Raw genomic sequence first — 14,440 nt, forward strand, 5'->3', positions numbered from 1 at the left:
GGTTGGTAAAGTGTCATGAAAATTTCGGATTTGTAAAGCATGTGCACCGCTAACTAGTTGTCTACAGATATTTTCTAAATCTTTCCATGCTTTTAATCAAGGTGCTCACATGATTTGATGCACTTCGCGATGTAAGACTCGTTTTATCACAATATAGATCTTGATTATCAATCAGATAGTCTTGACTGGGCGCCACTGTTTTGTTTGAAGCAAATGCAAGTGATACGAGAGGTTGAATCTGATTGGTCAATAGGAGAGGCATAGAAAGGACATAACGCACAATAGCCACTGGTGGCGCTACGATCGAGCCCAGGAATTCCAGCCTAGTTCGGCAAGGATGGAAACTGGACTTTTAAAGTCAGTTAACTCTCTTGCCTCGGGAAGATGCTCTCTGGGGGGTATACAATCCAGGCTGCCTGTGAGATGCTAGAAGGTTAATAGTTGCCATTTCATCCTACCAGGTACCCATTCACTGCTGGATGAACAGAGGCATACTTCAAACAAAGTCTCTTGTCAGAGGAAGCACCACAAGAGTAACGTTCTTCAGTGTGGGGCAGGACCAGAGCACCAGAAACACTCAGGATTCAAGCTGTCGAATGCGGTCTCCCATCCAAAAACTGTTCACGACAAAAGTAGCTTTACTTCACCTGATTTGTGACCTGGGCAGAGGACCAGGTGCCACCACAATAGGCAATGGAGTGTGTCAGACCAACACGATTTAACATATAAATTATTGTTTGGGAGATATGCATGTCTCAATCTTTTCAAGAGAATAAGAAACATTTACCTTTCCATAAGTTGAGTGTTGGATCAGCAGTGATAGCAATACAATCACAAGTCTCATTCAAGATGTCTCCTGACTTGATAGTCACATGCATGTTGTGATACTTATAATCCACTGGTTTTCCGGTGGAAGCAGCTGAAATAACGAAAGAACTACTGTGACCAAAAATGTCTCCAATTCAAAACTAAATTGTCCATTGTTCTATTTTCTGTGTCAAAAATATGATAATATTTTATGTCCTCATTTGACAAGAATATATCAACTCAACCTACACAGTAGAGTACTTTATCAGAGACCTTGTGTGAATCTTATTCAATCAGTCTTAAATGCACCCACATGAACAAGAAAAGTGTTGGCATTAAATGCAGAAACGAAAGCTCATTCCACTGGGTCCTTTTCATGCCCCAAACCTTTCCAGAAACATGAATCTTCACTAGTGTTTATTCTCTTGCATTGAAAATTAATATTTACTAAATCAGGTGACACCTAAACTTGCCCATATGTATCCATGTGCATCTACCATCCCTTACATCATCTAATGAGGGACAACTTCATAAATCCCAATGCCTCAAGCTTCCTTAATATGTAAGAGCAGTGTAGGCACATTGGGATGTAGGCACATTGGGATGTAGGCACATTGGGATGTAGGCACAATGGGATGTAGGCACACTGGGATGTAGACACAACGGGATGTAGACACAATGGGGATAAAGGCAAATTGGGATGTAGGCACAATGGGACGTAGACACAATGGGATGTAGACACAATGGGATGTAGACACAATGGGATAAAGGCAAATTGGGATGTAGGCACAATGGGATGTAGACACAATGGGGTGTAGGCACATTGGGATGTAGGCACAATGGGATGTAGGCACAATGGGATGTAGACACAATGGGATGTAGGCACATTTGGAAGTAGACATAATGGGATAAAGGCACACTGGGATGTAGGCACATTGGGATGTAGACACAATGGGATGTAGACACAATGGGATAAAGGCACATTGGGATGTAGGTACATTGGGATGTAGACACACATGGATGTAGACACACATTGATGTAGGCACAATGGGATGTAGGCACATTGGGATGTAGACACAATAGGGATAAAGTCACAATGGGATGTAGGCACAATGGGATGTAGGCACAATGAAATGGAGGCACAATGAGATGGAGGCACAATGGGATGTAGGCACAATGGGATGTAGGCACAATGGGATGTAGACACAATGGGATGTAGACACAATGGGATGTAGGCACAATGGGAAGTAGACATAATGGGATAAAGGCACATTGGGATGTAGGCACATTGGGATGTAGACACAATGGGATGTAGACACAATGGGATGTAGGCACAATGGGATGTAGGCACAATGGGATAAAGGCACATTGGGATGTAGGCACAATGGGATGTAGGCATGATGGGATAAAGGCACAATGGGATGTAGGCACAATGGGATGTAGGCACAATGGGATGTAGGCACATTGGGATGTAGACACAATGGGATGTAGGCACGATGGGATAAAGGCACAATGGGATAAAGGCACAATGGGATGTAGGCACAATGGGATAAAGGCACATTGGGATGTAGGCACAATGGGATGTAGGCATGATGGGATAAAGGCACAATGGGATGTAGGCACAATGGGATGTAGGCACAATGTGATAAAGGCACATTGGGATGTAGGCACAATGGGATGTAGACACAATGGGATGTAGGCACAATAGGATGTAGGCAAACTGGGATGTAGGCACATTTGGATGTAGGCACAATGGAATGTATGCACAATGGAATGTAGGCAAACTGGGATGTAGGCACATTGGGATGTAGGCACAATGGAATGTTTGCACAATGGAATGTAGGCAAACTGGGATGTATGAATATATGGATGTAGGCAAACTGGGATGTAGGCACAATGGGATGAAGGGCTGTAGGAACATTGGAATGTAGGCACATTGGGATGTAGGCAAACTCAGATGTAGGCACAATGGGATTGAATTAGGAAAACACCTACCCAATGAACAACCTAAAGTCCAATGTCTTAAGCTATCTATGTTATAAGAACATGTACAATGGGACACATCAGCCAGATATGATGTCCCTAGTTGGAACTAAATGTCACTAAATGTAACAATGAAAGTACCGGTATATGGCCTTATGTTCTATAAAACTCTTATTCAGGCCTTGATGATGACCTTGATCCTTGACATTATTGATTACCAGGGCTATAAAGGGAGATATACATAAGCTAATGTTTTCTTGACTATAAAGACAAGGAGAGAGAAGTCCTTACGCTACAAAACATTTGCACTAGTGATATTTGATTTGCTGACATATAATATTTGCCTTATGTCATGCAAAGCAAAGGTCGGGTGATGAATAGGTCTCGGGTATTTATCATAATAGAAAAGAGATTCATACACTGAGTAATCGACAATGCCGTGAAGAGCACTGATTATTCAAATGTCTAAATAACTTGTGTGATGTCTCCAGGGAATAAAAGAAGAACAACAAAAATTCCATGTGAACATAACCCTTCATTTTGTTCAGATCTCATTCAAATTAGATCTTTACTCAGATTTGATATACAGCTGACAAAACCCCTCCATACAGACAAAACCCCTCCATACAGACAAAACCCTTCCATACAGACAAAACCCCTCCATACAGACAAAACCCCTCCATACAGACAAAACCCTTCCATGCAGACAAAACCCCTTCATACAGACAAAACTCTTCCATACAGACAAAACAACTCTGCCCTTATTCGTCACACCTTACAGTCAATTCAACAAATTACATATATCTTTCATCTGTATCATTAAAGTCTACACATTTGGATAACATATGTCATCAAATGGTTAACTTTTTTTTGCGAAAATATACTAAAACATGAAAAACTATATCTATTTGTGTATTTATCCTTTGTTTACATTGTCCACATTTGTTGAAAAACATCTGACATCTCACCTTGTCCTCCCATTGCCCCTCCACCTCCATGTGTAGCTCGTCCTCCTCCATGTGTAGCCCTTCCTCCTCCATGTGTAGCTCCTCCTCCCCCGTGGGTAGCCCCTCTTCCATGATGCATTTTATACTGTTCATCAGCACACTTGAATGACTTTAAAGACAGAAACATTGAGAAGTGAATAAAAAGATAATGACATGATTTTGATTTATCATCCAAAAATGGCCTCAACTGGCGATATCGCTTTGGGTGAGTTCAAACAAATCACCAAAGGGATTAAATTGCATCACAATGCTTTTCAACCATTGTCACAATCAAATGACATGACTAATATCTCTGCTACTGAAGCTGGTTAGCTGTACACACTGAAGAAACTGTTATTACTGTTCACAAACTGTAAGAAAGAACAGATTTGCAAAATGTTAATAGAGTGAGTGAGTCTGGTTTTATGCCGCTTTTAGCCATATCCCAGCAATATCACGGCAGGGGACATCAGAAATGGGCTTCACACAGTGTACCCATGTCGGGAATCGAACCCGGGTCTAAGGCGTGACGAGTGAACGCTTTAACCAGGATACACGACTGCCCCCAAATGTTAATAGTAAAAATTCTTGATTGGTTTGCATTTACCAACATGAGTTACCTGCCCTTGTATCATCCCTCCCACTTCCTCCTTGCAAGCTCAAGACAATGATAATGTGTTCAAGGATTTTTCCCTAATACTGCTTCCATTTCTTTACTGTACATGTCTTGATTTGGAAATTTCAATGTCAACCAAAAATATCTCTGCCCCCAGAGATTACAAATAATCCTTGGTGTGAATACATGACACTCAGGATGTATAACAGACCCATAGGATGGCATTAATCATTTACATTCGGAACTGGTCATTTAAGTTTGTTTTCGAGAAGCAAAAATGAGATAAGAAGGTCTGAATGCTTCGCTCTTACCATGACATACCATGAATTTGGAAGCCTTGACAATGATTGGCTGAAGAGAACACAAACACCTACAATGTGCTTTGTAAGTGTCTTCATCTCTTCATGCAGACATTTCATATCGGAGCAAAAGATCTGATTCTAAGGAGGTTGCTACTTTACTTGAGGAAGTTGCATCTTAGAACCTAATTCTTCTACCTGAAACTTACCCAAACTGTATGCTTATCTTTGGGATAAACAACGAATACTACTTTCTCAATTGAAGTTTGAGGTACTGCCTCTTCAAATTTCTTCACCATTTCATACATGACTTTGGCAGTCATTTCAGGAGGATATGCTAGTGATCCTGTACCAAGTGCTGGGAAAGCTATCTTCTGGCTGTTGTGGTCTGATGCAGTCTTTAAGCATTGTAAGATCACATCGGACAATTTGAACTGAAAAAAATGTTATCACCAGTGAGGAAAACCAGGGAGATGATTTCATGTCATGAGAAACAAAAGCAGGTCCATTACAATTCCTTTAGGCTTCCCTTTGGCATCCCACAATCCTGATACATTCCAGGTTAGAATTGGTCCCAGGCAACCTATTCTGGTAATTTAATGGATCGGGTGGTCAGGTTCAGTGACTTGGTGGATTGCGTGATTATACCCCAACAGCACACAATAACCTTGATCTTAGATGATTTGACATAAATCTGCACAAATGTTCATATTTCATATACCCAATATACAACAGTTGCTTAGGAGAAGTAATGCAGTTCTCAGACATTTACCACTTACCACTTCGGTGCTCATGGGTTTCACCGAAGTGGTAAATGTCTGAGACCTGCATTACTTCGGGCTTTCCTCCCACATTAAGCTGACACGCCGTGATATAACTGGAATACTGTTAAAAGCGGCGTTAAACCCGACTCACTCATACTCACTCAAAAGAAATTATATGAATATTGTTTAGGTGAAATGAGTGATTGGATACTGGGTGTATTATGTTATGGTTGAGACAAAATTGATATTTGTCCCCCAAGAAATGTTATTTTGAAGCATGCAAATTTTGAAACCCATGAGCACGGGTATGGTGCTGACAAACCTAGAAACATAATCGGGGCGATCCGGGATTCGAACCCACAATCATAGGTTTCTGGTGCGCCCAAGGGACACAACTCTGCACAGCGAATCCGGCGCCTTAGACGACTGGGCCACCCGTGCCCCCTAATTTCTTTTAATGGAGTTCTCTTTAAATGACACTTGAAATGTTTATGTTTATGATCATGATTTTGAAACTATTTTGTCAAACTTTATTGCCATTCCAGTTTTGAAAAAAACAATAGGTACCTTCCCTCCAGCTGATTTGTCTTTGACTACCTGCTGTTGGGACTGTTGGGATATGAGAAATATGAGAAATATTTTCTGTCTTAGTTTTTTGTCTGCCTAATTTCCAGAAAAACTATTAAGGCAAGGTAATTATAACTAGTTAATAAACAACAGTGATCTTCAAGAATCATAAATTGGACCGCAAAGTATTACCTGTACACTCCTTTACTGTAAAACAATATTGTAATAATTTTTTCTGTGTTCTGCTATATTGGATAATAATTTTTAACAAGTTTTGCCATTATTTGTATCAATTAACCTAAAATCTATGTAGCGGCCATAACATTTCCGAGTCCCATGATGGGATCTGAACCACGGACCTTTTGATCAGAGGTCGGACGCCCTGTCCACATAACCGAAGCAAGCTGACAAGGTAAGAATGTCATCTGTGGGATGACTCCACGTCCTCCTACATACTTCCCCATCAACAGAAGGCACATCCTGGGCCGCATAGTAGGGGACAGAGATTTATTTTGCTCAAAGTTACTATGTGCTCAGCCCCACGTTGGGCGCCAATGTAGTGGCCATAAAATTTCCGAGTCCCGTGTTGGGATTCGAACCACGGACCTACTGATCAGAGGTCGGATGCCTTGTCTGACCACGTTGAGAAATATATACTTAAGTATGAACAAAATAGGATCTGCACGTAACAATCAGTAGTCATATTCCCGAGGCAAGAGAGTTAACTGACTTTAAAAGTCCAGTTTCGACCCTTGCCGAACTAGGCTGGAATTCCTTGGCTTGATCGTAGCGCCACCAGTGGCTATTACCAGTTATGTCCCTTCTAAACCTCTCTTATGGACCAATCAGATTCCACCTCTCTTATCACTTGCTTCCAACAAAATGGTGGCGCCCAGTTAGGACGATCTGATCGATAATCAAGTTCTATACCGTGATTAAGCGGGTCTTACATCGCGAAATGCATCAAATCACGTGAGCACCTTGATTAACAACATGAAAAGATTTGGAAAATACCTGCTGACAACGAATTGGCGGTGTACATGCTTTGCAAATCCTGCCATCAACCGAAATCTGCACGACAGTTTACGAACTGGATTTCGATTTCAGTGCGCGATTTTGATTGGACTATGCATAGACTTGTTAGCCAAATTGTAACTCCATAATGCCAGCCTAGTTCGGCAAGGGTGGAAACTGGACTTGTATAGTCAGTTAACTCTCTTGCCTTGGGAAGATGTCAGTATAGTAGGCAAAATGGGATAATCCTTGGTGACTTTAATGCCCACGGTACTTTATGGGGAGAGAGGAACGATTCGTGCAAATATGGCAAAAACATAGAGAAATGGGTTGAAGACAAGAACCTCATAACTTCAAACAGTCCCACATGTTATAACCATGTCCACAATACATGGAGTTCAATTGACCTCACAATTGCCACCAACAACCTCGCCTCACATTGCCAATGGCAAGTCCATGATGACACTAGGGGAAGCGACCACCTTCCCATACTCATCTCCATAGGTAATCCACCACAATTAGAGGAACAGCCCAATCCTTGGCCCACATGGGACTATGCCAAGGCTGATTGGCCCAAAATCAGGAAGGAATGTACATCATTTAAATCCTCAGAAATATTGGATAATCCTGATCTTTTTTACAAAAACCACACCTCAGCAATTATTACAGCAGCTTAAACATCAATTTTTTTTTAAATCCCACCAAACCGACAAAACTCAGGTACCATGGTAACAGGGAAATAGTGAAAGCTGGGAGAGTGAGTAAGAAAGCCCTTAACAGGTCAATAAGTGATATATCATCCATCACCCAGGTCCGAGCAGCCAGGACAAAAGTAAGACAACTCATAGACGATTCTAAAAAAGAGTCATCGCAGACCTTCTGCAAATCTCCAAATGAAATACAAATGCTAAAACAGAGCAAAATACACACAATCAGGAGCAAGCATAAACCTAAAAACATTCTAAGTTGGCCAACGCCCATACAGTCAAAGAAAAGGCCAACATTCTAACTGAGCACTTCTTATCTGTCAGCAGCAACAAAACTTGCAGCAAAGAATACCAACAGGAAAAAGTGCTTATGCCTAAGATATCAAAACAGCCGCAAAGCAAGCGTCTGGTTTACGATATACCATTTACTGTGAGAGTTTGATGATGCAATACAACATAGAAAAGGCACTGCACCATGTGTTACGAGATATTGAAAAAAACCATGATAAAAACCAAGAGCTTTCTCACTGAGTTGTACAACACGAAGTCCAAAAGGCATGGAAACATACTGCAGTTGTCCTGCTTCTAAAGCAAGGGAGAGACAAGCTCTACCAAACTCTTATTGACCGATCTCACTCACTTCAAACATGTTCAAAGCTATGGAAGCCACGGTTACATAAAGTCCGATGCATCATCTTGAAACTGGCAACCACATCAAACCTGATCATAACGGCTTCAGGAAAGTGACACTCATGTTGAGATCATATACTTAAAATGGAAAATAAAATTTTAAAAAGCCCAATTATTAAAAACAGACAATACCTAGACGCAGTATTCTGGAATTTGAGCAAAGCCTTTGACATGGTATGGCATGACAGACTCAAACTAGCACAAAATGGAGTAGAACATGGCAAACTTCATATACAGCTTCCTGCAAATCAGATCACTAATAGTTAAAATAGGGAACAATCAATCTGATCCTATGTCCTCTTTCGCATTACATTCATCCTTGAATTAAGTCCATGATTTACAGTAATTTACCTTCTTTTGAAAAGTAACCCTTTTTCAATGTACTTACCTTTGCGTCGCTTCCTGGGTAAGAAAACCTTGGCAAGCACACATGATAAATATAGTGGCTTTTCAACTTCCCTGCTTTTGTGACAACAAATGTCCCATCAAGAATGGGTGTTTGCCACTTATACTTTTTGTTGCATTCGTCTTGAATAGAACTTCCTGCTTCCTTTAAAATCGACTGTGACACTGCTCCTTTGCTTAAATCCAGCCAATTGTCTGCTGTGTTCACAATGACGTCAGTCTGAAACAAAACATTTAAAAAACAGTAGCAACCTCTTCACGACCACTTTATACCACCACACATTCCAGTGTGAAAACTTTAGTTTGGTGAAATTATTGCCTACTACAACTTCACACCAGATTAAAGAACCTTTCTCTTCGAAGTCAAGTTTGGTTTCCCTGGCATCTGCATGTGAATACCAACCTTTTGCCATTGCACCCCAATGTATGCAGATAATTTGTTCAAACATTATCAGGTGGCAGACTAGAATACAGTGGATTTGAAGATATCTTTCCCCAAACTTTGCACCTACTTTGATTGTGTGATTGCCCATGATAACATTTCAGTTTGGTGACTTTAATTCTTATGCTGTAAAAGTTGAATAAAGGGTCAAATTTCATAACAGCAAAAAGTGGAAAATATGTGTTAGGCCCTACTACAAACTACACCCATGTCAAATTTCAATACATATAGAAAAAAGATGGCTGATTAACATGCATGGCATTGTATCCCATTTGCGTAGATTGATGCTCATGAAGTCAATCACTGGATTGTCTGGTCCAGATTTGATTATATAGTGACCACAGTCATATAGCTGGAATATTGCTGAGTGCGGTGTTAAACAACAAACAAACAAAAATTCAGGTTACCTAGAAAGTATCAATGAAAAAATAGCATTAGGAATACCTTGACCCTTGACCCTTGACATGACTGATCAATGTGTTAAAACAAAATCCCCGGGGGCCCATTTCCTCAAAGCGATCTTAGCACTACGAAGATCGTAAGCCCATGTTAAAGTATGGGACTTGCGATCACCTTAGCGGAAAGATCGCTTTGATGAATTTGGCCCAGGGCTGATATCCCTGAGATGTCTAAGCACTGCATAGTTTCAAAAACAAAAGGCAGAGGCGGTGGTCAAATTCAAATTTTATGCTGCTGATGATCAAGACAGATTGTTCTCTGGCATTTTCCATTTTAACAGTTACATATATCATGTTTCATCATAAAACTAATGTCATAGCTTGATGATGAAGTCATTAAGCATTCGTAGTTCCTGGTCTATAGTTTCAGCTTGTTTAACAATGGATTTCATACTGCTCTTGATCGAACATTTTATTGCAAATTATGAAATATAGCTAATCAAAGAGCCAGTTTGCCATCAAGTCACTGTCTATGTGTTTTGTCTTATCAAAATGCACGTTGGATACTTTGTAAACTTAACCCTTCAACAGCTGGCAGTATATTGAAGGAAACTGAATCACAAACCGAATTTTATAAATATCATCATAGTACTTCACTTACCATTTCCAAATTCTTGTTTTTATGTTTCATACTCCTACTTAATTGATTCTCTGGAAGTGAGTGAGTGAATTGGGTTTAACGTCGCTTTTAACATTATTCCAGTTATATCGCGGTGTGTCAGCTTAATGTGGGAGGAAAGCCCGAAGTGATGCAGGTCTCAGACGTTTACCCCTTCGGTGAAACCCATGAGCACGGGTATGGTGCTGACAAACCCAGAAACATAATCGGGGCGAACCCACAATCATAGGTTTCTGGAGTGCCCAAGGGATGCTCCTCTGCACAGCGAATCGCGGCGCCTTAGACGACTGAGCCACCCATGCCCCTGATTCTCTGGAAGTAGTTGCCAGAGGCCTAAAAAAAAACAACCTAGATATTACCTAATACCGGTGATGTTAGCAAGTGAAAATTTGAAAGGTTACCTGCTGCTTTGCAATTTGGCCCTCTGTCAAGATGATTTCAATTTTTCTTCTGTCACGTCTGCCTTTATTTGTCTTGGGTGCAGCAACATCTGCATAAGTTGGTTCTATGAAGAAGGAGTGTTAGAAGTTACAGACAATGTGACATTTTTCTGTAGTTCTCTTCATTCTTGCAGCAAACAAACACTTGGTTCATCACACTAAGTGTTACTCCCTGCAGGTCATTTAAAATATGCTGTGTGAATGATTTGTTTTAAGGGAAATAAACAAATTTCGTTTTTGTCTGGTAAAGAAAGAGGGCCATGGCATAAAAGTTCACCTGGATATGTAATCAAGAGTCTAAAACGTGAACAAAGACAACCAGATATAATAAGTATTCTTTCCTGCAATAAGACGTAAGACTTCTACGTAATCAAGGAAATTGAAGAAACATTGGTTGAACCTGAGCTCAATGATTTTTACACATGGTACAGGTACAGGTGAATATGTTGATATATTATTAAACCTTATAATTACTACTCATGAATTAAGAAATGTAGTCAAAATCTAATCATAAATACTCAAGGTATTGTGCCCACTTAACAAGTTCAAGCAAACACATTGAGGGAAAAAGTAGCACATATCAATGCACAGGTTAATAACAATACATTTTCTCCAATACGAAACATATCAATATCCTCCATTATATATCTAGAGTTTACAATCGTTCCAGCGAAGAAGTCACAGGAGAATACCCCTTTCTGAGCATATGTTCTGGTAAAATAGCAGCCACTACTCTTGTTAATATAACAATTTTCTTCAACAACTACTTTGGAGTCTTATCTCTTTCATAATCAGTATATAATATATGCTTTCAACGACCTATGGCTAATCTGACTGCCAAATAAAAATCCCTACAAAGTTTGATTTAGGTTTAAATGAAAGCATCTTCCCGAGGCAAGGTCCTTAACTGACTATAAATGTCAAGTTTCCTCCCTTGCTGGAATTTCCAGTGGCTATTATAAGTTATGTCCCTTCTATGTCCCTTCCACTGACTAATCAGATTCCACCTCTCATATCACTTGCATTTGTTTCAAACAATTGGCAGAGGCCAGTCAAGTTGATCTGATCGATAATCAAGATCTATATTGTAACAAAACGGGCCTTACATTGCAAAATGCATCAAACTACTTGAGCACCTTGATTAAAAACCTGAAAAGATTTGGAAAATATCTGTGGACGCCAAGTTTGCGGTACACACACTTTGCATAACCTTCAGTCGACATTGAAATCAATGTCTTTACTAAGGTTGCGTTAACATAGTGCCGATTATGGCTCACGTTTGAGATCAGATCGCACTACGACACAAAAAGTGAAAAAGTCGGATTACAATCCTCACCGATCTGGTATGTCCTATCATTATCTAAATGCAGTCGTATACGTTCATTACCAAGTCCTACGGATCAGGAAAAGTCCATAGAGTTCGGCCAAATCCCATAACATTCTGGAAACTAAGCCGATTTTGTCTAGTCGGATTACAATCGTGACTATGTCATGACAGATTCTGCTGTGTTGGATCAAACTCATCACAATGTCCTGTGTTGTCGGGATGGTGTGGGGAAATTGTTCATCAGTAGAGGACGTAACGTGTACGCGAGACGGCTCTCCTGTCTCGCGTACAAGTGACCACCTGAGAGGGGTCACTCGTATGCGTGACGGTCTGTCAGTGAACCATGGATTTCTGCACGTTGTACATAAATGTCTCTACAAGTGTTATTTTTGAACATAACACAAAATTACGTAGAGTCATTGTTAATCATACTAGTTATCGTATGACATGAAAAAAATGTCATAAGAAATATAATAAACGGTCAAATTCGGAGAAAAATGTGAAAAAATTGAGCAAAATGTTCTGTTTTTGACAGCGATTTTCTCCTATGTACATATTTTTCAGAAACTAACATGTAGTATTTTCTAAAAGCTTATTCATCGTAGAGTTACAAAATATATGAATTATTTTATGCACACCAACACACACCCATTTTCCATCGCGTTGAAACATGTTTACTTTCTTTGAAACTGCGAGAACCGTCTCGCGTACAAGTGACTGGTCGACAAGCCAATAAAGGGAGGTAACTGATGCATGACTAAAATGTTGAATCGGATCATCCCACTTGTTACACTAAATGTGTCTGAATCAGAATGGTGCGTATAATATCCACGATATTTATTTAGCGTGTAGTTTCGTGGTTAGAACAAGGAAGAAATGTATTTTGATCACGTATAAGGACAACAATTTTGAAATGGGTAATATATTATATGGTGGAAGATATAAAATGTAGAAAAATCAATTAAAAGAGTCAAATTTTGGAGAGAAATGTACGAAATTGGAGCCAAATTTGCCGATTTTGGACAGCGATTTTCTCCTTTGTGCATATTTTTCAGAAACATTATTTCAGTATTTTCTTAAAGCTTATTCGTCATAGTGTAACAACATATATATACTTTTTTCGGGCACACGAACGCACACCTGTGTGCCAGCGCGTTTAAACATGTCTACATTCCTCAAACTGCTCGCAAATGGTAAACAAGTCGTCCCACAGCCCCGTTACGCATACGAGAGACGGCTCTCCGAACAAGCGAGTGAAAGACGGCCTGAGAGAGAGTCACTTGTAGGCGTGACTGCCTGGTCAACATCGATAGATTACAGATGTCCATAAAAACAAACATACGTAGTTATTGACTGTTATCAAACAATTTAAAATCAAAACTATCAAATAATTGGCGTCACTTTGCATGGTGTTCAAACATGGTAAAAACATTTTACCATATTGTCGTGCACCTCACTGTCGCAGTTTAATTGGCATCTCCATATGATTGTTCATTGTCCAGATTGCGTCCAGATCATATTGAATGCAAACCATCTTTGTGGGTTCACTGTCCGGTCACTGTCTGATCTTTGTCGGATCGCATTCGGGAGAATTTGGGATGCTGTCGGGAGAGATTTGGTCGTTTCTTACCATGCGGAAGATATAAATCGGATCAGATTCAGATTGAGAACGGGAGAGTCGGAGACGAATTTGGCTGGAAATGGGTGAATCAGGACACTTCCAGAACAATATCTGATTGTTGTCATGATTAAATAAATGTTTTTACCAATTTGTGAATTTCCCACCATGAATCACAGGATCTTGATCAGACTTTCGACCAATTTTAATCTGGAATGGTCCTATCAAGGACAGCAGTAAAAATCCTGAATGTGTGACTGAGCCCTAACCAGATGTCTTGTTCATTGCGCAATTTTGATTGGACTAAGCATAGACTCGTTAGTTAAGCCAAACTGTAACTCCAGAATTCCAGCTGAGTTCAGCAAAGGGTGAAAACTGGACTTTTATAGTCAGTTAATGCCCTTGCCTCGGGAAGATGGAATAAAAGAGATGAAAATGAGGAATGGAAATCAACATATTTTAGATAGTCTTACCTTTTTTATATCCTGCAGTGTCAGGTTTTTCTTCAAACATTTTCTGTTGAGTTTGAAATGCCTGAAAAGCAACCCACATGTTCATTCAACAGACAAAATGTCATTTTTCCTTGAATTGATCAACATCCAAAGACACTCTCACCCTACATTACATGATCATTCAAACTTACCATGCATTATTATTCAAACAGACAACATATAGAATTTAATTATTCCATAAAAAGT

The 14,440-nt window shown here is 39.9% G+C and overlaps 1 protein-coding gene across 1 annotated transcript in view; it reads right to left on the bottom strand.

The window, feature by feature from the left end:
* The window catches only part of LOC124126402, a 96,830-nt gene that overhangs the window by 19,267 nt on the left and 63,123 nt on the right, over positions 1-14,440 (bottom strand). The window contains exons 11-16 of the mRNA XM_046489834.2: positions 14,216-14,276; positions 10,759-10,862; positions 8,822-9,058; positions 4,901-5,125; positions 3,759-3,906; positions 788-919 (exon numbers count right to left, since the gene is read on the bottom strand). Coding sequence (XP_046345790.2) covers positions 788-919; positions 3,759-3,906; positions 4,901-5,125; positions 8,822-9,058; positions 10,759-10,862; positions 14,216-14,276 — 907 coding nt within the window. The remainder of the gene's footprint in view (positions 1-787; positions 920-3,758; positions 3,907-4,900; positions 5,126-8,821; positions 9,059-10,758; positions 10,863-14,215; positions 14,277-14,440) is intronic.

The sequence above is a fragment of the Haliotis rufescens genome, unplaced genomic scaffold, assembly GCF_023055435.1.
Source record: "Haliotis rufescens isolate VD_foot unplaced genomic scaffold, xgHalRufe1.0.p SCAF_12, whole genome shotgun sequence".
Taxonomy (NCBI): Eukaryota; Metazoa; Mollusca; class Gastropoda; order Lepetellida; family Haliotidae; genus Haliotis; species Haliotis rufescens.